This window comes from Cyprinus carpio, unplaced genomic scaffold, assembly GCF_018340385.1.
Source record: "Cyprinus carpio isolate SPL01 unplaced genomic scaffold, ASM1834038v1 S000006709, whole genome shotgun sequence".
Classification (NCBI taxonomy): Eukaryota; Metazoa; Chordata; class Actinopteri; order Cypriniformes; family Cyprinidae; genus Cyprinus; species Cyprinus carpio.
The window spans coordinates 680,967-706,001 of record NW_024879317.1 but is presented as its reverse complement, the minus strand read 5'-3'; the positions used below and the strand labels follow the sequence as shown (position 1 = coordinate 706,001).

The 25,035-nt window shown below is 39.5% G+C and overlaps 1 protein-coding gene across 9 annotated transcripts in view; it reads right to left on the bottom strand.

Annotated features, from left to right (window-relative positions):
- LOC109076080 (zinc finger protein 536-like) overlaps positions 1 to 25,035 on the bottom strand; it is a 147,865-nt gene that overhangs the window by 39,286 nt on the left and 83,544 nt on the right. For 8 of the 9 annotated variants that reach the window (XM_042755487.1, XM_042755481.1, XM_042755484.1 and 5 more), the window contains one exon: positions 18,166 to 20,417. In XM_042755487.1, the coding sequence (XP_042611421.1) occupies positions 18,166 to 20,417 (2,252 nt within the window). Of the gene's footprint in view, positions 1 to 18,165; positions 20,418 to 23,914; positions 24,148 to 25,035 lie in introns of those variants that run through there. The other variant, XM_042755490.1, reaches the window with a different exon arrangement.

The window sequence follows — 25,035 nt, the reverse complement described above, 5'->3', positions numbered from 1 at the left end:
TACACATTGTAAGGTTACATGGGTGTTAAAAGTCCTTCATAAAACCATAGATACCAATAAAGACCTTTTATTTGTATTTTATTTTAATTATGTCCTAACAGTGTTCTGCAGAGAAAAGAAAGTCATACTGGTTTGAATCAACATGAGGGTGAGTAAATTTAAATTGAGTTGTGAATTATCCCTTTAACAAAAAAATATGATTTTAAAAAGCAGATATGTTTTTGGGGGGACATAGGCTAAAAATAAACACAGCAAATGCAGTTTATGTTAGTCATTTCTACATTTGTGTCAATGGTGCACTGTGCCATTTTATTTATTCATTTATCTATTTACAATTAGGAGAAACTTTTGGAGTAAACATTATATATAGAACTAAACAGGACAGTATCTTCTGATTTAAACAATAACAGTTCAGTCATTTAACTTGCATTAATCTAAACCAATCAAATCATAACATATCATATCATATCATACCCAAGTGAAATGTTGAATATGGTTGGTGGTCAGTAAACCACACGTTACAACCATCCACAGTCTCCACTACTTTAAGAGAAACATGACTGAGTGCTGATCTCAGAGCACTGCAAAAGAGCTGTGCATTCATTAACGTACCTTTTTTTTACTCATCATTAGGAGATCATTTCATGAAAGGTTGTGCTAGGGCCAGATAAACAGAATGAGATACATGGGAAAAAAATAAATAAAAATACACTGAGAGCGAGAGACTTTACATATGTGTGTATGACAGGAGGAACGAGGACTCTGTGGGCTATTTCTGTCAGGGACACTGAAGGGGTTAGACACTGAGGGAAAGATTGTGGCCAGATTCTCTGGAAGCTCTGTAGGGGGGAAAGATGGCACTCTAATGATTTCTGGTTTCCAAAGAGATGGGGATACGATGCAAAAAAAAAAAAAAAAAAAACTCATGGTGCTGCCTGGACCTCAACCCACTCTGCAGTAGGAGACCGTCTGTTTCTGCAAAGCTCCTCCAAAAAGCCCACCAAGTGTGTCCTGCTTTAAAAGGGATAATGATTCATAGAGAAAGTCTGATAGTGATGCTATCAGTTTAGCCAACATGCCCTCAAGGTTTAGTTGGAGGATGTGGAGTATCAAGAGGGTGAACATGTTCAAGAAGCAGACATGTTGAAGGTCCGAGTGAGAATATAGCCATAAAGCTGATGTAGATGTGGCTGTAACGTCAGATCTCTTGTGCAACAATCAGCGTAACAGGATTCATTACAGTTTAATTTTACATTTCCATATTGCTTCGTTTGAAATTGCAATTAAACGAAATATAAAAAAAAGCAATTCAAACGAAGCCGACAAATATTCAAAGTTAGATAACGGCTGTTTGATATTTGTCTCGTTGCATAAGTGAGAAACAATACTAGTGAACAGTGGCGGATAAATGAAAGCAGAATGTGTGGCAGCTCTTGTGTGTGTGAGCTTGGCAGAGACACACTAAAGGGAAATTTTTCTGAAGGCTTGCAGATGGAGAACGGTGACATGGTGTGAACACACGTCTCCAAAGTGTCGCTCGCTCACGCATCTCACCTGTCCGCCACGCTGCATCACAGAGAGCCATCAGATGTTCAACTTACTGCTACAGTAAGCATGAGATAAGAAAAGCCTGTCTGTTAGCGCTAATAGCACGCTGTACTTTTCAACACTGTTAGCTATGTTTAGGCAACGTTGGGCAACCTATCGGTGATGATTCATTATCATGTTTTGTGCGATGGGGATCGAGATTTGACATTGGGACGGTGCTCTCAAGCGCTGTGCGCAGAAGAACAGGTTTTTCACAATGCTAGCTGTCAGAAATATTTGGAATCAGGATGCGTCGACTTAAGAATCCTGCCTACATCCATTTAGTTGTTGATGGTGCTGGTGTCTTACTGTGCTGAGCCTTGCAGGGTGTAAAAATAAACTTTATGGAAATAGACATGCATTGACATAGTGCCATGTTCAGACTGCGAGCAGCTTGTGTCTCATGAACATAATCCAGAAATGTCCTCCAAACTTTTTCTCTTTCTAAAGTTCAAGTTGCTCCTCTTTATCCCCTCTTCTTCTTCTTCTGCACCACAATAGACTAAACTGGTCTTCTCGAGACACCCATGAAATGTGAGGATCAGAGAGGGAGAGATGAACACAAAGCGAGAGAAAACCAGATTTGACATTCTTTCCTGAATCCCCATCTCTGTGTCTTACAAGAAATACCTGTTTCTGGCAGAGGAAGTGCTTCAGTGGCATGATTACACCTCACCTGCACCCGGAGCCAGGAGAGGTGGCATTTGGGCGATCTGTCCCCAGTGAGGGGCTCGCAGGGGCTCAGCCACGGTTTAGCCACGCTGAGGGAGCGGGATGAGGCCCCTGCATGCAAAACCAGCGCTAAACCTGCGTCCTGAGGGGAACGGCGGCACAACTTTTCACGCACGAGGCCTGCGTGGTGTCGAATGAATCTTTAAGCCTGCGGTACTAAATCACGAGCTGAAATTGTTTTTCATATTTTGTTATCTGTAATATGTCAAATCTGTCACAATGCCCAGAGTCTGTTCACAACATCACATCTTTTTTTCATAACGTCTCGAGTGAGAATCCCCAGGGAAAAGTTTGCTGAATCGTAAAAAAGATATTATGCGCTTTGGAGAGAATGAAGAGACATATGATGGAAGCCAAATGCAGACTGATACAAGCACCTTCAGCCATATAACAACATAAAGGAAACTTGTTTAAAGAGATAGTTCACCTAAAAATGTTGCCATCGTTTACTCACCCTCATATCGTTCCAAACCTGTTTGACTTTCTTTGTTCTGTAGAACACAAAGAAGAATTGTTTTTGTCCATACAATGAGAGTCAAATCCGAAAGAACAATGAACCCCATTGACTTTCCACGTACAGTATGTGGAGAAAATAAATAAAGACAATTTTCAAAAATACATGGGTGAGTAAATAATGAAAGAATATATAGAACAAAGCTAAATTCTGAATAAAGAAAACAGAAGAAATATCTATCACTAAATATGATGAAAAGTAAAATTCCAGCGACCTTAGTAAACACGAAAGCAAGTCTGTGAAGGTGTGAGGTTAATGATGCCCATGTGTTCCCTTATGTTTGGTAGAGAGCCGGGAAAATCACAGATGTAAGGTTTTGCACTGTTCTTTAGTTCCTCTACCGTGAATTAAGAGTGTTTGCTAGTTTGTAAACAAACTGTGCTAACAGCTCTTTTCACATGAAAGTTAAACTCAAATAACATATGTTCTTAACAAAAACAATAGGTGTTAACCATCTAAATTGCAATTGGGGTAGATCTTACACAAACAAACACCAAGCTTTGTTTCCAAGACAACTAAAACGAAGCGAATCCTGTGGCATGCTCGATGCTGCCACTTCTTTCTTGCTGCACATGAAGCACCGTTACCGAGACTGTGGGAGTCTGCGAGGAAATGCCATCCTTTGTGGCAAGCTGCATTTGGTCAAACCAATAAAAAAAAGCATGTCCCGAGGAGGAATCAAACTAGCTCCCTATGTAGTATGAACGACTCAACTTTCACTTTGCCTAGTTTTATTTTCTTCTCCCTTTTATAATCTCTCTAGTTCTCTCTCTCCCTGCTTTCTGTTGTATTCCCAAGCAGCAAAATGAATTCAACTCCAAACCTAATTAATCCACAAAGGTTTCATGTCTTAATCCCCAAAGTCAAGGGGGTTATTGTCCTCACAAATGAGGTCAATGTTTCTCCCGGTGGAAATACAGAAACAGCAGTGAGACTGATAGAGAGGAGAGGAAAGAGAATAAGAGTGAGAAAGCCAGAGTGCTTTCTTGGTGAAACTTACAGTAGGAGTTCTGAAGAGGGTGATACGTGCTACGCAAATAGGGTTAGAGGTGCTGGATGGTGTTTTTAATCATCTCGGTTTGGCCCAGAAACTGCTTAAGATGAAGGATAATGACCAAAAAACATAATTCAATAATTGGTCATTTTAGACTGTGATGTTTTGACCAAACCTTTGTACGCAATACTTTAGTTTTAAACAGATAGTTAGAAGTTAGCATTAGTGACTCGGATCAAATAGAAAATTGAACTTTACTTTCTAATGCAAATGCTTAGAGATGAATATGCAAAATAACAAATTGAAGAATTCATGACCTCCTCTATCGAGGGGAACATGAAGACCAGTGAGGAACCAGAAGGAACCATCTGCTATTTAATGCTAAATATGATACAGTAAAGAAGGAGACTAACAATAAAAAAATAAAAAATGAAACATAACGTAAAGGCAAAGTTTCAAATTGGTGGGAAAAAAAATTAAAAGGGACCACCATGTGCAGAACAAAGAGCTGCTTCTTCTACCCACACTGGTTGCAGTGAAGGGGCTCTGTATGAACCCAAGATACAACACAGGCTCATTAGCAGGAGCTCCGCTGTTTATGATTACCCATAATTACCAGCACTCGAATGAGACCTAAGAAAAAAAAAAAAAAAAAAAAAACAGAGGAAGGAAGAGAAAAAATAAAAAAATAAAAAAGCAAAAGAGAGAAAAACAATGTGACTGTAGCCTTGTTACAGGCATTTTCATTTCAAAGTTCTTTTAAGCTGAAGAAATGAAAGCGGTTTACATTGTCATCCCTACCGCTGTGCATGACACTTTAGTTTAAACTGACAGTGGGAATTAAAATCTGTAAATGGCTTTTATTTTTGATGCACAATGTATGAATCAGCTGTCAAACTCAGTGTTTGTTGATTTTTATCGGGAGGGTTATTACATTTTGAGAATGTGACAATTAAAAAGCCCTCGATCATTCCATTACTTTGCCTCAGGGTGCTTATCTACAGAGTAGGAGAAGGGAGCGAAAGAGGCACATACACTGTGATGTAAAACTGATTCCCAATCAATTGCAAAAAACAAATCAGGCCTTTTAAAACACACATTGTTTTTATGCATTTTAATTAAATACGAAAAAGAATGAGTTTGACAGCAGATAGGCTGCCACAGGAGAAGCGTGATGGATGAATGCGGTTATGATGGGAGCGGGTCTCAGGTTAACCTCAGGTCACTGGAACGCTGCAGGATTGGACATAACTGGATAATGACACAGGACACAATGGATCAAGATGCTTGTGCACTAAATTGTGTTTTCACAGACAGGTCACAGCACCGGTACCTGATGCCGCCACAATTGTGAGCTTTTAAAAAAATTTAATATTAACTTAAATGAATTGTTTTTTATTTGTTTCTATTATATGTTTGCTTAGGTTATTTAGTTGAGAAAAAAGATTTAAAGGGGAAAAAGGCGCAATTGTTTATTGATTTTATAATAGGCTTATTGCCAGAGAAATAAAGTGGAGGTCAGTAAGAAAGCTCAAATGTGAAGAAATGACATGACAAACACCAGCCTACTGGAGCTGACAACAGTTCTTTCTCTTTGACATTCTTTTTTCTTCTTCCTCTCTTTCTTTCTTGATCTTTCTTTTATTCGTTCATTCTCAATTTTGTATTTTTACTTTTCTCTTCCTTATTCAGTCCTTATTTGTATTATTTAGTTTTTTCTTGCATTCTTGTTTATTCATAATTTGCCTTCCTTCCTTCTGCTTTTCCATTTTCATTCCTTCTTCCTCATTTCTTTGCTTATTTTTCCCTTTCTTATTTCCTTCCTTGTTCCTTTACTTTGTTCTTTTTTTCATTTTTATTTATTTCTCCTTCCTTCCTTTCCCTGCTCTTTTTTCTTCCTTTATTTTTTTCCTTCTTGCTAGTTTTTTATTTATATTTCTTGTTCTTTTTTCTCTCTTATTGTAAGCCTTTCTTCATTCATTTGCCATTCTTTTCCTACATTTTCTTTGTCATTTTTTCTTTATTTCCTCACATTCTTTTTTCTCCAACTTTTTTCTTCCATCTTTGATTAGTCTTTTCCTTCCTCATTTTCCCCTTCCTTTTTATTTCTCAAATTTAAATTTATTTTTCTCAATTTTCAGTTATTTCCTTCCTTTTGTGTTCCTGCTTTATTGCTTTTCCATTCATCCTTCCTTTCTCATTCTTTTTCTTTATTTCCTTCTTTCCTTTTCTGCTTTCTTTCTTGTTCCTTTCCATCACTTCACAGATATGCTCATCACTCCTGTACTCTTTTAACAGCTTTAGGAATGATCCCTAAAGACATTTAAGGCACTTTAAGAACAATATCACATGTCTAGGCTGTTTGCCCTGAGAGACATAAAAGGAAACCTGATCATATTTTCCAGTGTGTGAGCTATAACTTTACAGTTTGTGGTTGTATGCATCAGAGTGTCAAAACATTAAATGTAAATTTGAGTAATTCTGTGTGGTAATAGTCAAAGCAAAAGAAGGTAAATAAAGATAATATCTAAATTCTATATAATTCTGTAAGTCAACTAAACCTCAATAACAAGTGATTGCAGAAAATGGGAAGGATTCTAAAGACAGGGTCATTTCTTGAAGTGCCCTGTAATGTTAGAGCACAACAAAGCCCCGATCAGATTCTTCTATAATGGAGGAGCAGCATTATGTTGTGTGTGTGTGTGTGTGTGTGTGTGTGTGTGTGTTTGTGTGTGTGTGTGTGTGTGTGTGTGTGTGTGTGTGTGTGTGTGTGTGTGTGTGTGTGTGTGTGTGTTTGAGCGTAGATCAGTGTGTATGTGTAAGGCCTGATATATGGATGATAACACTAATTAGCTCATTTTGTTTGGGGCACAACACTCATTAAAAACCCAGTGGGACCATTAACGTTACCGTCCCTCCAAAATGCTGCAACCGCCATATTAATCTCCCCAGCTCTCACTCCTAATGGCGACCGCTTCAGGTTGGGCTGCGGAATAAAATAAATAAGCGAAATAAGAAATACTTGTGAGTGCACATTTCTTGCATTTCTCTTTTCTTCTGCAAGATACACCCCCTCCTTTCCCATCAATTAATATCCATTAATAGTGAAATTCACAAACACATTCTCTCCCAGCACCAATTACTCTATGTACCTTCTGCTCAAGGCTAAACTCCGAAACGGTGTACGCATAAGGATGCGGGATTCACCCATGCCATTTTTGACAGTGTTTTCAGCCTTATGCGGTAATGTACCCATAATTCCAGTGCTTCGCCACAGCTTGCGCTGCCATAAGGCACCACTTACGGCGAGACAGCAGAGTCTGATATCTCAGGCCTGTTAGGATTAGGAGAGTAGACGTAACATCCTGCTAATAGACCAAACGCGGAAGCCGAACTCTCGAGGGTCGGTCACGCAGAATCTTTAATGTGTCTGCTTTTCGCACCATTTTTTCAAACAGCACAACCTGTTCAGGGATTTTCGTTCAGCTGCGCTTTAAGCGAGACCCGTGATGCGAGCTATCAAAAATCAAGTCACAGTGCATGGCAAGCATCCATTTTTAAAAGCCTTCCAGAAACGCACTCTCCCCTTTCGGCCAGCAAAGAGAAAGTGTCAGTTTGCGCTAACTGGAAACCCGCTCCTCGACCGAGTCAGGCCTGGATGGAGGAGGGCGAAAAGGCTAATATTCTCCATCTCCAAGCTGGATATTAGGAGTGTTGATGAGATCTATGAGTTTGCCATTTGCCCGTGGAGCAGCGAGGCTGCGGCAGAGCCGGGTACCATATGGCTGGTGAGAGATTTCCTCCCTCTTTTCCCCCTCTCTGCGCCTGACAGCTGGATGCCTGCTAACAGGGGACGAGGAGCTTGGCAGCTGCAAGCTGAGAGCAATGCTTTGATGCTGTGCCGCACAACTAACGCAAACTTTCTACAGGTAGGTGAGCGGAGGATAAGACGTATAGACGGCGAGTGTGAGAAAGGGGCAAGAGGGAGATGGTGTGCCAAGAGAACAGGGAGGAGTGAAAATGCTTCTGGGAACACATTAAAACGTACAGCTGGCAAGTACAAAAGTGAGAGAGTTTTTGTTTTATATTTTTCTTTTTTTTTTCTTTGAGTCAAAGGGGCTTTCATCATCTGAAAAAAGCTTCCTTTGGAAACAATGATGCAGGTACGAGAATGTTTTGAAGAGAATGAATAAAACACTTCATCTCCTCTTTTGCTGTTTTAATCAATGCAGAATAAAAGGCAACTGGTAGAACATCAAATTTCACATGATAGAGAAGCTCTACATAGACATCTGAATTGCTAGATTAAACAGAGAATGCAATAGTTGATGATTCAAGTGTCTCTGCATGGATGGCTCTTCCATGCTGATGAGTCAAATGTCCCTCCTTTTGGGGAGGGAAAGCATAGACATACTCAAGTGAAGATGCCACAGTGCCCTCCACTCCAGATCAAATAACTCACCTCTTATTAATCACGAACCGCTCACTCTAAACAGGAGGTTGTCACCTTCAAAGTGCCACTTACTGTCACTGTCAGCGGTCACAAAACAATGTGTTGGCCTGCTTTAGTTTGTGAGAAACTTAACTCTTCTGGAGCATTAAATATCTAAAAATGTGGGATGAACTGCAGAAAGCAGGAAAAAAAATGCTTCTCTAGACAACAAGACAGCACAGATTGGCTGCTGTCAAGTAGTCCAGGTGGTTGTGGCATATTGGTGTTGGTTAAGGAGAGTCCCAAACCTGTGCTTTTACTAGAAGAGTGCTAAACACTGAAAATAATTCATTTAGTCCTTAATTCATAGTCATAACATTCATTCAGACTTTACTAAAACATAAAGATAGGTGAGAAAAAAAAGGGTAACACTTTTAATAGGGAACAATTCTCACTATTAACTAGTTGCTTATTAGCATGCATATTACTAGCATATTGGCTGTTTATTAGTACATATAAAGCATATATTCTGCATAACCATATTCTACATCCCTAATCCTATCCAAATGCTAAACTTAACAACTACCTTACTAACTATTAATAAACAGCAAATTCAGAGCTTTTTGAGGCAAAAGTCATAGTTAATGGTTTGTTAATAGCAAGAATGTGACCTTAAAATAAAGTGTAACCAAAAAAAGCAAGTAGAAAATGTTTAACCAGCTAAAAAAAAAAAAAAAAAAAAAATAATGTTTTACCAGCTAAAAACCTAAAAAAAAAAAAAATGTGTCTTATGTGGTTACATCTAAATAGACTGTTTTATTCAAAATATTATTTCATTTGTCTGAATTAAACTATTGTATTACACCAATTAATTTTTTAAGGGTAAGATCAAATAAAAATGTCACTTTAAGGTAATTACAGAACAATTAAATTTTTACAGTGGACAAATAAACCTGATAATAATTATTCAGAATAAAAATTACTTTTGTTAGTGTAACCTTAATTTGTTAGCTTGATGTAGTCAGTATAAGTAACATTTTTGACTTAATTTACATGTAACCACATGAAGCAAATTTTCTAGGTTACCTGAATAAAATAAATAAATAAATAAATAAATAAATCATCTATTTGACTGTTGTCAGCATGAAATAAAAATTCACCCTCTCCATTTTATAAATGGATGTTTTTGTTTGTTTGTTAATTTTGACCTTGTAATGTCACTATGTCAGATACATCAATCTTCCTGAAAACGAGAAACTCACTGTCCTACATTTGTTTACTTTTTCATAATCTTTTACATTAAAATGTAAATCAAAGAACTTTCAAATTCATAATAGGTAGCACATGCAAATATTGTGCAAAATATTTAAGTTTTAATAACACTATATTAATTATACTTTAGCTCTGAACAACATATAATTCAATGCCTAGGTTTAGAACTTAGTTTATTTGTGTGACATAAGAAGCTAATTTGTTTTAACTTCATTAAAAACATCCATTCTGTAAGTAATTTGGCCCTGCTTTTATAACCTGGTGAAAGAGTGTGTAAACAGCATGATGCAACCCGCACACATCCTAATGGAATGTGAACACAGACGAGAACTGAAGTTTTTAAGTCAGAAAGAAAAACAAGAGAAAAAAGTTTTCCCTTCCATTGTTTTTGCGTTTCTTTCACATATACCCTCTACACTCCCTCGTTCACTATCATTATTTTAGACATTCATGAGCTTTGCTTCCTCATAACACATACAGTGTTTTCACTCATTTAGCACTGCATTCATTTTCACCCCTGCCTCACTTCCACCATGTGTTCATCTCTTCCTCATTGTAGTTACTCTACAGCAGACAGGATGGCTTCGCTGGGGCTGCTCTCTCTTGCCCCTGCCTGCCAGTACAGGGGTCTGTTGGGGGAGAGGTTTGCCCAACCAGAGCAGTATGTCATTCTGGATCTTTATTTCCCCGAGTTGCATTACCATCCAAATCTTTTGCCTTCATAATCTCAGCGTTCGGCGTTCGGCTCCAAGAAGCGTATGACTGATTTTTTAATTCCCTCCAAGCGCCGTGTTTCTTTCCTTCTGTTTCTCCATCCGCTCGCTCTCTTGTTCTTTATCCCCATTTCTTCCTCTCTAATTTCATCATGAGACATAGCTGTCTTTTTCAGTCTTTCTCTTTAGGCTTTATTAGAGTAATCTGACCATCATTCGCTTGTCTCGGCCCTCCTAACCATCCCTGCATATCATCGCAGCCACACTTTTTCTTTAGCGTGCTACCTCTCTCTTTCTCGCTCATGTCAGCCCTCCTTTCTTTTCCTCCATCTCCCTCCCTCCCTCTCTCTCTCTCTCTCTCTCTCTCTCTCTCTCTCCAGGCCCCCTGTTGCTGCCTGCTACCAGAGCTGTGGTGTGGAGTTTGGCTGAAGCCGAGAGGAGCAGCTGGGCCAGGCTAACGGGGAATGATAATGACCTCAGAAATCTGCTCCTCGCTCCACAACAATAGGGTGCTCAGTCTAGTGGAAAATTGTGTTCATCAGCTAGCTCTGCTCACTTACTAATTGACATTGCCAAATATTTTAAGAACAATTGGAATGCACAGGCTAAAAAAAAGAAGAAGAAAGAAAGAAAAAGAGAGAAAATGAAGATCTTAATCCATGGACTTTTTTGCCCAGTTTTCTTTTTTTTCTTTTCTCTCCTCTTTCGCCTCTGATTAGAAGATAACTATCGCTAAAATGAAGATGGGGGTGCGGAGAAGAAGAGGGAAACTTTTCATGTCATTATCTGCCTCATGTCAGTGCCGTGATGTTGACACAAAGGCTTTTTTATGTGGCCTGTCAATGGGGTTAGGAGGGAGAGAGGGAAAGACGAGGGGAGAGATACTCATCAGTGCATGATGAATGCCACAGCATGGCTGGGACTTTGACACATGTGTCTTTCTCTCTAAATACTGCTTTTAATCTACATAATGTTCTTGCTTTACACCTCCGTAACTTGTGTTTACGCAAGTGCGTGAGAGAAAGACGAGTAAACAAGAGAGAGAGAGAGAGTGAGACAGTGAGAAGGGAAGGCAAATGGAGAAGGAGGATTCTTCTGTCATGGTATCATATGGCTGGGCCTCCATATTTAATGAGACAAAGGTCAATGTATTCACTTGCTCTTTCACACGGGAGGCACCCCAATCATGCCAAAGTTAACTTGTTCAAACAAAGCGCCCTCCCACCCAGATATGCCATTTGTATGCGCTGGTTTGAGAGAGAGAGAGAGAGAGAGAGAGAGAGAGAGAGAGAGAGAGAGAGGTGGTTTCATTCCAGAGGAATTCAGCTCTGACAGAGTAAGACAGCTGTCGCCCTCCACTCACAAAAACCGCAGCACCATCCAACCTTCCAGCAAATAAACTTTTTGTTTTCACCAGTAAAGAATGTGATTGTCATTAATGACACTTTGCATCTACTTTAGTGCACACTAATTCAAATCTCTTCGATTCAAGCTAAATTAAAAGTCTTTTTTCCCCTTCCTGTTTTCCTCAGCAGCCTGATGATGATATTTTCATATTCCTCAGTCAAGATGGCTTATTTTTTTTCTAACAAGTACATTTAATAGTATACAAGACACCATTATCTCGATTAAAGTGATGACACCTTTCCAGCTGGCTGAAAGACGTCGTATTGATGCATTTAAAATATTTAATATTCAAACTCTCTGCCTACCCCAGTACGACAGCCTTCTGTTGGGGAAAGATAAATATTATGTTTTAATTATAAAAACATAAAACACAAAATGAAGAAACTGATGAAAAAGCGCAGCCCTGCCAAGGAGGCTTGTATGCAAAGGTAAGCAATGTTTTGGCAAAGACATGGAATTAAAATCTGGTATACTCCATCTCTCTCTCTCTCTCTCTCTCTCTCTCTCTTTCTCTCTCTCTCTCTCTCTCTCTTTCCTTTCTTTCCTTTGCTGTCCTCTCCATAACCAAGCGGGGAATCCTAACAGGATCATTAAGACATAAAACAGACTGATAAATGTTTCATAAGGACTGCCGTTGATAGCCTCACAGGGGTACGGTGAGCACAGAGAGACAACACTCACGGAAGCTCTTTCATATACACTTTGGAATACAATTGGAATTTTAAATATAGTGAGGAAAAAAGCAATGCTAATTCCCTCTATGGATAATATTTACAAATTGAGAGAAAGGGAGGAAAAAAGCGAGAGTATAACAAGGGAAAGAGAGAAAAAGTGAGCATGCGAAACAGAGAAATCAAATGAGCTGCTGCTAAGGGGAAATAAATTGCCCTTTTTGTTGAAGCGTGCACAAAAATACTAAGTCTACATTTATCTAAGACACGTCAATCAACAGAGCACACTGACAATTAGCACGTTGAATAGAACTTTTATCATTTAAACACACCAGAGTCCTGACCCACTGTACTGAAATAAAGCAGTATAATAACATTTTTCTCACACACCATGACAATTTTTTTTTTTTTTAATTATTACACTTCAAAAAAAGATGACAGATTTAAGAGAAAGAACACTGAGGTGCAGAATATGCATAGGAAGACTGAATGCAGCATTCAAATTAAATATGAGAAGCGTGGAAAAAAGCAAGAGAGATGCATGCTGGGTGAGAGGGCAGAGGGTGTGAACTATAATGAAGGTGAATGATAGGAATAAACATTGACATAATTCTTCCAAGGTCTACAGTTCCTAATTAGCACATGAGAGAGAAATGTAGTCTGTCCTCATTTTAAAGATTTGGGAGAGCAAAAAAGAAAATTAAAGAAAGAGAAAGAGAGAGGAGGAGCAGGGGAGAGGGAATATGACAATATGCCGTTAATGATATGTAATACTCTTTTGTCTCACAAAAGCTATTTCTTGTAATTTTAGGGCTCAGGACATCTTATTTTTAATCACAACAGACTTCGTCAGATGTGTGAACACATCACAATCCCAAATAGGAGTTTCTGACCACTCAAACATAGTTTGTGAACTAAAAAACAAATTTGAGTAGCATCATTTCTCCTTCTCTAAACTGAACAAGTAACGTAATAAACATCTGCATGAAACTGATGCCATAGGTCAGAAAGTATGAACAGGACTGTGCCTCTGTGGATAGTCGTGCATTTTGCATAGCAGTTTGGGTTATTTCGACTTTAATTACACCACAATTACATTGTACAGCAAGTCTGCATATGTAATTACTCCAATTTGTAATTGTGTAATTAGATGAATATCCATGCTTTATAACCTAAGGCATTCATTGGCAAATCCAATTTCAATTTGTATGGAGCAAGTGTTTCGCCCAAAACGGCGGCAAGCTGTAAAGACCTGGGGATATACTGATAATCCTTGCCATGTTAAAATGCTCTTCCTCTTAACAATATTTAGACATGGAGGATTCTCAACTGGAGGAAAAAGAAAAGGCAGGTTTGAAGCCTTAAGCAACAGAGATCCGGGAGTAGAAAAAAAGGATGTCCATAAAGACAACATGCTTTTTCGCTTGGTTTTCTCAAGTTAGTAGTACATGAATCATGTTTAAGGATGTCTTGAAATAAAAACAAGGGAGGAGTATGATCCTTAATAAGCATTCCAAGAGTGCCACACAGGGCCTGATATGAGAAATGTTAGTGCACTAACTTTATAAATACACACTGTAAAATAATGATTTTTTTCAAAGTTGTAAATAACACTTGAGTATGTTTTACACTATTTTGGTTTTTCTACTTCAAAATTTCACATTTAATTTTGTTATTTTCTGTTCCTTTGTAATGATTTGTTACATTTACAAGCTATTTCTGAGTGAAAACTGTTTCAAAGTACATGCAGCTTGTAGTATCAGTATTAGTATATGAGTGTAGTATTTGTTTTACAGTCAGTCTATATTCAGTGTCAAGCTATGTAACTATTAAGCTATGTATATGATGTGTGTATGTATGTGTACACACACACATGCATGTTTGTTATGTTGTGTTTTGCCATTCATTGTATGCTTCTGTTAAAGACTTCCTTTCTCTCTCTCCATTGCTCTTTCTCTCTCTTCCCCTCTCTCTCTCTCTCAGCTGTCACTCAAAGTCCCACAATAATGAATTCAGAAACACTATCAGGAATGAACCCCCCTTGTTTATGAAGCCCAATTCAGACTGCGGAATCTGAAATAACAATAGATCCCCATCTCAGTCAAGCCAATCTTGTACTGGTAATAAGAAATAAAAGAGAATAGGGAAAAATGTAATAAACTAAAAAAGAGAGAAGGAAAGAGGTGGAAGAGTACAGAGTCTGGAAATTCTATTGCACAAGAAGCATATTTAAGGTTGATTATTGAGAGGACAGGAGAAAGGCCTTTAGAGGACATTTCTGAGGCAACTTTTTCCCCCTTTTTATGTTTCTCTCTTTATTTAAACAAGTGCAGTGTCAAAGACAAAAGCGATTGTGTCGACCTTCTTTCACAGTTGAGATGTTATTGTTGATTACTGTAATTCAAGTTTAACTCAAAATTGCAGTGGGTAGGTGGTTTAGAGGTTGGGTGAGCTTGTTGAAGGGAGACAGCAGATGAATCTGCCATACATTAAAGAGAGGGTAAAGAAAAAAAGCAAATAAAATCAACACATGATAAAGGAAGTCTGTTCTCTTTGGGTTACAGCAACGAGCGAGATATTAAAAGTAAAACAGAGGTATGACATGCCACATCCTGTTGCATACTACATAAACATATACACCCTCCCCCCCAAAAAAAAGAAGAAGAAAAAGAAACAAAACACACACACACACACACACACACACACACACACACACACACACACACACACACACACACACACATGTGCCATAACATGTATTTTATTTTATTTTATCCTTGCTAATTAAACAAATTGAAATCATCTTCAAGAGAGAAGATATACTTTTCTCCAATGCTGGGCTAATAAAGATACACTGCATTAAACATTAAAGCACCAGTAGGTAAACAGATAGAGCAGCACTTCCTTCCCTGCACATCACACCTTTAGTTTGTAAGGGTTTGTAAAGTACATGTTTTGTGTCATGGCCTGAAAGTGCAGTCCTCTGAGAATGTGCATGCATACTTTTAAATAAGTATGTCAGAGAATCTCCAAACTGCCTGATCCTTACTATGGCATCATTCCCCCATAAACACATGCACCTCCATGTGCTTGCAAGTAAAGAGACCTGAAGGTCAATCTCAAGACAAGAGGGGGGGCTGGCATTATGCCCGCTGCACAGTGAGAGCTCCCTGCCTCCTCCAACTGAGCTGGGCAGCGACATGGGATTTCAGCTGGTGATCACACTCTACCTTGACACTACCTCACACACAGTCGGGGTAGGGGAAGAGTAGGAATATATATATATATATATATATATATATATATATATATATATATATATATACTGTATATATACTGTATATATAGTGGGCATCACTAATTCAATTATTAGAAAAGTTACATCAAAGCACCCAGATGCTTAAAAAAAAAGAAAACTGTACAAGTGTATACAGAGCTACAGAGTTTCAGGCTACAAAGTTCAGAAGCTGATTATACTTTAGGTTCAAAAATCACTCACATTATGAGCTCAGCTACTTCTGGGTGGCACATACTGTATCTGGGAGGGGGACACAAAAGAAGTCAGATTCAAGAATCATGTGAAAGGATGTTTGCCGAAAAAGCTAAGATTTTCAGCCAAAAATGTAAAACAATATGTGTGTCATGAATGTAACACTGCCCACACCTCAAAAACACCATGGTGAGTATGGTAGCGCTAGCATCATGCTGTGAAACTGCTGTGGGCATTGGGTGTCTTGTTAAAATATAAAGAACAGAGGATGGGCCACAATTTTGGGAAATTCTGCAAGGAAACCTGTTTCAGCCTGCTAAATATACCTGGGTGAGAGTTTCAGACTTTCAACGAGATGAAATTATCCAAAACATATGACTATATCTGAGATTTCAAACCAACTGAGAATCTGTATCATTAATTGAATATATATATATATATATATATATATATATATATTTTATTATATATATATATATATATATATATATATTTAAAAAGAGATAGAGAGAGAGAGAGAGAGAGTAGATTATAGCAAAAGAGCATGCAAATGGTAGGATGGTAAAAGAGAGAGAGAGAGAAAAAAAAAAAAAAAAGTAATGGTGACATTGCCAAAACATCACAAAACCAATTTCTCAGATTTTTGTTTATTAAAACTGGTCTACTTACAGTATGTACCATAAAAGCTATGAGAGTGCCAAAGAATCAATAAATAAATTGTATTTTCATTCTCTGCCCCATGATTCAGTTAGTGCTTAACATTTTTATTACTAAACACTAATCACTTTAATTCCAAATACCCTGCCAATCTAACAAAAGCTTGAGAAGAGTTTATAAAATGCCATGAGCTAAATCTCAAAGTAGTAGTAAGAGAGATGCAAAAGAAAGAAAACTTCATGCATTAAAATTCACTGGATAATTACTTCCGTAACATACCCTCCTTTCTGTTAAGGAGTGTTTAGGTTTAATAGTCTCTGTAAAGAAAATAGGTTTTATCTTCTTCTCATTTTCATTAATTCCTAATTGGGGTGGGGGTTGTCTGTTATTATTCCTTAGATTAAAATAAACATAGCCCACTGCATGTTCAAACTCATCTCACTACATGAGGGTGATAAGGACTGGGAATAAATAAACAATTTCTTCTTTGCTCTTGAAATTAAGTTGCTTAGAGCCTTAAGCTAAGCCACTTTTTTTCTTTTTGTTTTTTGTTTTTTTGATGACTTAAAAGCACATTTTACCCAGCAAATGAAGTTCATTTTTTTGACCTGCTTTATATGTATATCTTTAATTAGTGTCTTGTTTAGCTTAAGCTAACTGATTATCACATAGACGTGACCTAATTAACAGCCAGGCTGCTTAACAGTGGTGTACCACCCCAAGGAATGAGAAAGTTACCTTTAAAACTTCTGTAATCATTAGCTACAGTTTCACTTAATCCCACTAAACATACATTTTTATCTCACAAGCTCTTGAGTTCCACGGATGGGGCGGGGTTTGCTGTCCCTCTCCCTTCCAGCAAGATGTTTTAATCACTCGTAACATGTCCGTACATCCACATAAGCTTTCCATTATGAGAATGGAATATGGATGTTGTTTTTATATAGTTAACTTCATAGTTAATTGAGAATTTAACGGATACCAAAGGTTAGCTAAAGTACGTAAATGTCATTAAGGAATTAGTTTAAGAATACAGTAAATAAAGACACTGTGAGGGTGTGTGAGGGCTATTTGAACATTAACATTAACTGTCAGAGTCATGCACTGAATGTGCTTCTCAGACATTGCTAGCATATTTGATCACCTACCCACCTCCTAACAGCAACATCACAATCAGCCATTTTCCATCTGAAAGAACCAACTGTCAAGAATACCAAAGCACAAATGCATTCACTTCCTTTTCATTGGTTTCAGTGGTGGCTTCACTGCTTTAGCTGTCTATTGTTAACTATTGCTAGTCAACAGATAACTTTCATATTCTAAAAGACCTTAGCATTTCCTTTACACAGAGAATATAGGCATCATGCTGATGTTTGATGATCGATGTCTTACTGAGCCTCCTTGGTAAACACAACTAGCATGCTAGTGCTATGTATGGATCTGAACCCCATTGGCACTGACAGCTCACCAATTCATATGGCATAGTTCCTTCCTCATTTGTTTCTACCCACTGTGAAATTGCTCTCTTGGGGCTGTAATTCTGCTACTTTGTAAAGCTTTCATTAGATAATTGCTATTTAAATTTACTGCAATGACAGACAGCTGACCGAAAATAAAATTTTAAGCATTAATTTAAATATATACGTTTAATACCGTGGATATATACAGTATATATACAGACTGATAACTTTCTTACCTGAAGAAGGAGAAGAAGGGTGGGGACTGTCATCCTGCACACTGCCCGTTTGGGAGTGTCCGCCTCCAGCACCGCTTTCCTCTGTCACATTGGAGGAGCCTGGGGTGGTGGATCGGCTGATGGACTGAGATTCAGGGTCACTAGCTGAGCCACGCCTTTCGTCCAGACCATGCTGGGAGCTGTCCTCTAGGGTTCGACGATCCTTGCTGTGTACCCGGGAGTGGACCACCAGCTGGTGGTAGGTTCTAAAAACTCTGCCACAGTCGGGACACTCAGTTGCTTTCTCTTTCAAGCCAGCCAGGCTGTACTCAAGCCCTTGGCCCAGGCCCAGACCCCCATGATGAGGTAAGAACTCACGGTGACTATCAAAGCTTACACCCTCATCTTTCAAGGGCATCATGCCTCCACTTGTCTTCACTCCATGAAGGACATCAGGGTGTTGCTTCTGCTTGGAACCATCATTAGAGCCTAAGGTTGGGTGCTCAAGCTTGTCTTTCCCAAAGTGAACAATCCCAGCTGCACTGGTAAGTTCATCTTCTTGTCCATGCCCTCCATGGTGCTGATCTTTTGGCATGAAGGAGCGTTCCATAGCCATTCCACGAGCCATAATTTGCCAGGCTTGATAGCTGTTTAGGGGGTCCATCTCCGCCACCTTTGCTGCGGCTTGCAAGCGCTCCATACAGCTTGACTTCAGAGGGGGTACCAGGTTCAGGCAACCCAAGAGTGAGCGCTTTTCATTTTCCCCTAAGCTGTGGCCCATGTTGGCCATTGGGTTTAGGAGCTTTCCAAGCATCTCCTTCTCCTTCATAGCTATACCAGCCTTGGCCAGCATCTGGTGCTGCTGTTCAGCCAGGCCTTGCTTGTCGGGTGTGAGGAAACCACTTTGTAGACAAGAAATGTAACGTGAATACAGATTGGCGTGGGCTTCTTGTGCAAGGCTGCTCATGCTGTTCACAGAGGGTCCATCTTCATCAGCTCCTCCACCTATAGGTGGCTTGCTCTTGATGGCCAGCTTGTTTAGATGCACCTTCATGTGATTCTTAAGGAACCAGGGCTCCTTGAAACGGCGCCCACAGATCTGGCAGCAATGCTCAAAGGAGTCCTTGTGTTTCCGCATGTGGCCTTTCAGAAACCAAGCTTGACTGAAGACCTGGCCACAAACCTCACATCGAAATTCATTGTTGGGCTTCTCTCCATTGCCAGCTCCTGTGCCTTGTCCCTGTGCTGATTCAGCTGTGATGTGGGTTTTCTCCACATGGGAGATGAGGTCCTCCTCTTGGGAAGCAGCGAATTCACAAAGGGTACACTTATAGGGTTTGTGGAGAATGCGAATGTGGCGCTCTAGCTCCTCGCGCTTCTTAAATTTACCCTTGCAAAAAGTGCACCGAAATCCTTGAGCTGGATTGAGGGCTTGCTCATCTTGCAGGTTGGCACCTGCGGGCTTAGGTGAGGCAGACGGCTGGCTCAGTCCATCAGGTGAGCTGCCGATGCTAGTTGGAGTGAGCAGGCCACAGGCAGAGCCAGGCTGTTGCTGGTTGTGACTCTGAATACCCAAGTGGGCTGGAAGAGGTTGAGAGGGTTGCAGCAAGCTGCTCCTCATTTGCTTATCACGTAGAATGGCCCTCTCTTCAAGTTCATGAAGCAGTCTGTTTTCCTCACGTACACGACCACGGCCCTTACCAAGATTTCCCAGCTTATGGGTGCGAAGGTGGATCTTCAAGTTACCCTTTTGAGCAGCTCGATGGTCACAATAGGGGCATTTGAAGGGCTTCTCTCCAGTGTGTGTACGCATATGAAGTGACAGAATGCTGTTAAAGCGGAAGCGCTTGCCACATAGTGGACAGGGGTATTTGCGGTTCTTACGGGCATCATCTTCTATTTCATTCATCTGGGACATGATTCCCAAGTTCTGCCCATTGAGAAATTGTTGCAAATCAACACGGCCATTGAGACCACTCAGGGCACCCACATCCATGTCACGGTTAAGCTGGTTGGCCAGTAAGGCCATCTGACTACTGATTGGCTGACTAGCTAAGGCAGCGTGGGTTTTCTCATCCAACGGGGTGGCTGCCTTTTCATCTGGGATCTGTTGGCGACTCTGTAGTTCAGGAAAGGCATGACCCAGCTGAGCAGTCAGCTGATGAAGTTTCTGACTGATTGGGTAGCGGCCATTAAGTACTGCATTGCTGAGATGGGAGTCAGCATCCGGGACCACCGAGGATACACCAAGGCACAAACTAGAGTCCTCCATCCTAAAGGACAAAAGAGACAAAACACATATTTAGTACACTATTCAAAAGCAAAGAACAGCAGGTATACAGTCAACACACCTCCTTCTGGCCTTAAGGCATCATTAGTAAACTTATTGTATTATCACTGTGCACAATCAACAGGAAATACTGAACAATATATAAATGAAAGTAAAATGATATGTGGAACAGTAACAAATATCAACAATAGAAGTAAAGGTGCAATGATTTGAACAGAACAGGTCACAGCACACTATCTCCATTGTCTGAGAGCTGTTCGTGAAGAACACCAACTGTGCTATCAGATTTCATAAAAAAATAAAGACCTTTTCTCTTAGACCTTTAGAAATACTGTGAAGGTTCTATTTCCAAGTTAAATAGCATCACAGTGTCAAGTCTGTCTTAGACATTAGCACAAACACAAAGGTGTTTCATTTTTTGCTGAAGTGGGTGTAGAGATGGAAACAAAACAGTACATATATTCTTTTGTGTGGATCTACATCTCAGATTTTATACTGCATTTTCTAACAAAGAAAACCACAACATACGGCAGTTAATTCATTTCATTCTTGAGTATCCCTTTGCATGTCAGCAATCTGACTATGGTGTGAGGAAATGGTTAACAACGATGACTGCACTTCAGTGACAAGTGTGAAGAAAAAAAAGAGTGAGTTCATCTCCCTCTGATTTATGAAGTACTACATGTACTCTCACACTTGGGGAGAGAAGCTGCAACTCTCAGAACTTTTTCTCAAACAGTAACACAATTTTTGGAGGCAATAATTACCCAGTAAACACGGCAAGGCGCCGCATAATTAAGCTACTTGGTCCCATCCTATCAGAATCCCACCAATTACACGCCTTAATGAAACGGAGCAATGGTATTGTCATGAAGACGCTGCAATACTACAATTATGATATTAACAATAGCACTTAAAACCAAGGGGTTACTCCAGTAAACACAAGCCCTTATCTCACTGCTGCGACACTTGTCTTGGCGTAATTTTCCATTAAGAGGCACATTACGTTTGATGCAAATCATTCTGTGTTCACCTTTTTTTTTCCCTCTCTCTGTTCTCTCACTCTTGTATGGCTTCCGATGAGAAGAAAACAACAGTTGGCGTTATTGAAAGGGTTCCCAAAGTATCAGAGGCTTCCCAGTCATTTAAAATGGCCACAGAGTGGCCCAATGAACCGCCAGCCTAAAATGAATACATGAGCAGTGCCTGTTGTCATCTAGATAGCTTGTGCTTATTTAGCATGCTACTCACCATCTTAAGGAAGGATAATGATGTTGCTGCATTCCCCTGAAAATGACAGGGTCAAGCTTCAGAAACAATAAAGTGAGTTTTGCTTTGGTCAACAAAATATTGTATAATATCTCATTAAGCCTATTAGTATGCTGCCTGGTAACGATGGCTATGTGCTTTAACACATGATTATGAACATGAAATAAATGCACTGTGGTCATTTTAACAAAGGCAATGGCAAGAGCAGGTGTTCAGGAAACTGCATCCAGAAAGACTGAGATGAGAGCTTTCTATTCTCTCTTCATTATTTGGAACACATGCTGGTTTGTCTCTCACACACTCATCACCTGAGAAAGGGAAAAATGTTCTGGGCCGGGGAACCCACACCCTTTGGTCATTAATAAACCTTTTAAATGGTGCGGATTGACCCAGTTTACTTATTAGAATGGGACTACTAATGACTCAGCACCTGGGCTGCTGACACATTATATTTCACTCTTCCTGATTTCTTTGTTGACAAGCAGCAGCAATTCAGACAACCAGTTGGAGGAACCTACTGGTCTGGTGCAAAAAAAAAAAAAAAAAAAAGTGCATTTGTACACAAAGACTAAAAAAACAGCACCACACATACACACACACACACACAGTCTGCTGTAGAAGGCAGTGGGCTTGGAGCACATATTTGCTGATGCTCTCATAAGAACTCTAATAAGGGCCGCCTGTTCTTTAGCTATTTGCTCTTCCTACGCCATGTCGGTTGCAGTCTTATCTCTCCAACTTGAATAAAAACACTGAGGCCACTTCCAGTCACTACTAAACACACTGTGGGCTGCTGCTGAATGCCATTCCTCTTTTGTCCAGAGTAATGACTCTGAGGAATAAAAAAAAAAAAAAAAAAATGCTGGAATCTGGATGTGAACAATACACTGTAGGTGTATAATGTATTTAAAGACTGTGTTTGTTATAAACACACTCACGCATGTAAGCACGTGCGCTGCAAATTACACATGGCTAAGCAGTTCTGTGAGATTTTTGATATTCAGCAAAATGTAATACAGGAATAAATGCAAGACAAATATAATTCATGGATGGTTCGCTCTGCCAGGTCATGTTATTAAAGCAACGGCCCACAGACAAAGGCCTAAAAATGCTGGGTGATGTTTGGGTTTAGTGTGACCCCTTATGACTTTGGAGTCTCTTATGGATAACGAGTTGTTCAAATTGTTTTTGTTGACGTTGCAGCAAATCCTGGCAGATATCAGACTTTTTGAATGTGGCCAGCATGCCTTCTGCAATAGAAATCTATGATTTAAGCGAGGCATGATGAGCAGTTGCTCATTTGGAGAGATAACTGCTTGCCCTTTTCTTCAATTTGATTTCCTTCTTTATCTTTACCATATAACAAAAGCAAATAGACAAAGGAACAATGTGAAATGAACTGACGAATCCAGTTTGTTTTTGAACACAGCCTCATCTGACGACTATATGCAAATGAAGTGCATTAATATGCCTTCCTTGCTCCCAAGTCATTTCATTTTTTTTTTCTGATTAAAAAGGACATTTTATATGGTTAAAGAGGTGTCACATGCACAAACACTCACTTCTGCAGAGGCAAAGTATTAAGTTTATATGTGAATGAAGATGCCTGACACAAATACACCCACAAACAATAACACGCACAGTCTGCAATATTTTAAAGAGCATCTATAAATAAATTAAGAAATGAATACATTAATAAATAAATTTGATACTGGGAATACTTTAAGAGAGGCATCACTGCGGAACAATTATCAGTAAAGTGCATATTTTCCACAGTATAATTAGCAGAAACTCCAAACCTAAGCCTTATCTGAAATGAAACAAAGTCATTAAAATCTAAATACATCTGCTCTTAAACATTGTCATGCTTAATGCATATCTGAAAATGCCTCTGAACCAAATTTGCAGAGCAGCTAGCACATTTGGGTGGCATTTTGTCAAAATGCATACAATGTCCTTTTAATTCAGTAGAAAGCAGAAAAAAATGTTATGAGCAATTTGCTTCTTCATATTTGCATGTGGTTATTCATTTATAACCGTACCTAGAAGCAAATTTAAAACACCCCACTTCATAAATCTACAGCACATTTAAGGTTTCAGCGTTCTGCCTCTCAATATTTCTTCAGCGAAGCATGTCTCTGTCATCTGCATTTGTAGGATGCCCTGCAAAGTTTCACTATCTTTCCTCTGTTAGAAATGCTAATGTCTCACCTATTTGGATCAGTGCCATTGAATCGTGGCCCACAGCATGTAGGCCTGACAGCAAACACGGTGGTGGATCCTTGTCCCAGACCCCCGTCTCCCTCTTCCCCTTCCTCTTTCTCTCTCTCTCTCTCTCTCTCTCTCTCTCTCTCTCTTCGGGCTGGGGCAGCTGGGTTAGTCAGGAGCTAGACGAAACGATCGAGTCCCAGCTGCCTGATACTACCTGTCACACGTAGCGTAACAGCAGCAGCGTGCTCTAATTAACGCGTGCACCGCCGCCGTGTCTCTTGAAAAGCCACTGAGACTTCCTTTAGAGCACTGTCACACAGGGCCCAGTGGCATGCAGCTTTACAGTCTGTGGTTAATACTGAGCCTTTCAAGCAACATGGCAAAACAACCGGATTTATGCCTTATCTTTACCTCACTTTACATCACATTCTGTTCTCTTTTGCAAACTCTGCAAACCACATCTTAATTAGAGGGTGCACATGCCAACATCGAAATGCTGTCCTTCTTATCTTTGCTTTGTCAAGCAGGGCCATTGTTTCAACACCACAGAATATACTGTGTAATGTATGCCTTAACATCACATGCTAAAGCTACTGTATGAGTATATAGCAGGATCTATATATCACTATGAGAAATGCAAACACACCAGTGCACTTTGTGGCAGGTGTGATACAAGTGGCAAATGTGATGCGCTGACGTTAAACAAAGGTGCATCTAAGATATTTGAACTGATTGTGGTTTCTGACAGAGCCTGCAGTAAGAATTGCAAAGTGCATGAATATGTTTTGCATTATCTAGCAGTTAGATAGCTTTCGGGAGGGCCGGGCTTTGATTTTGGAACCTGAAGGTGAACACAACTAAATTAAGGCCTCTGTAGCGACAAAATATTACATTAAAACTGGTACCTGTGCGCGTTTGCGTCCTTGAGCTGGTCCTCTAGTGGCTTCTCGCAAATCAACATGGAGGGCAGAATCAAGGTTCCATATAAAACACACACATAAACTTACTAACAAAAAGTAAAAGTAAACTTTAGCCTTGAACAGATTCTGAACAAAGAGTTTTTAAATGTAGAGCTAACCTCAAAGTGGACATAAAACCCATCTAATCCTTAAATGTTCTAG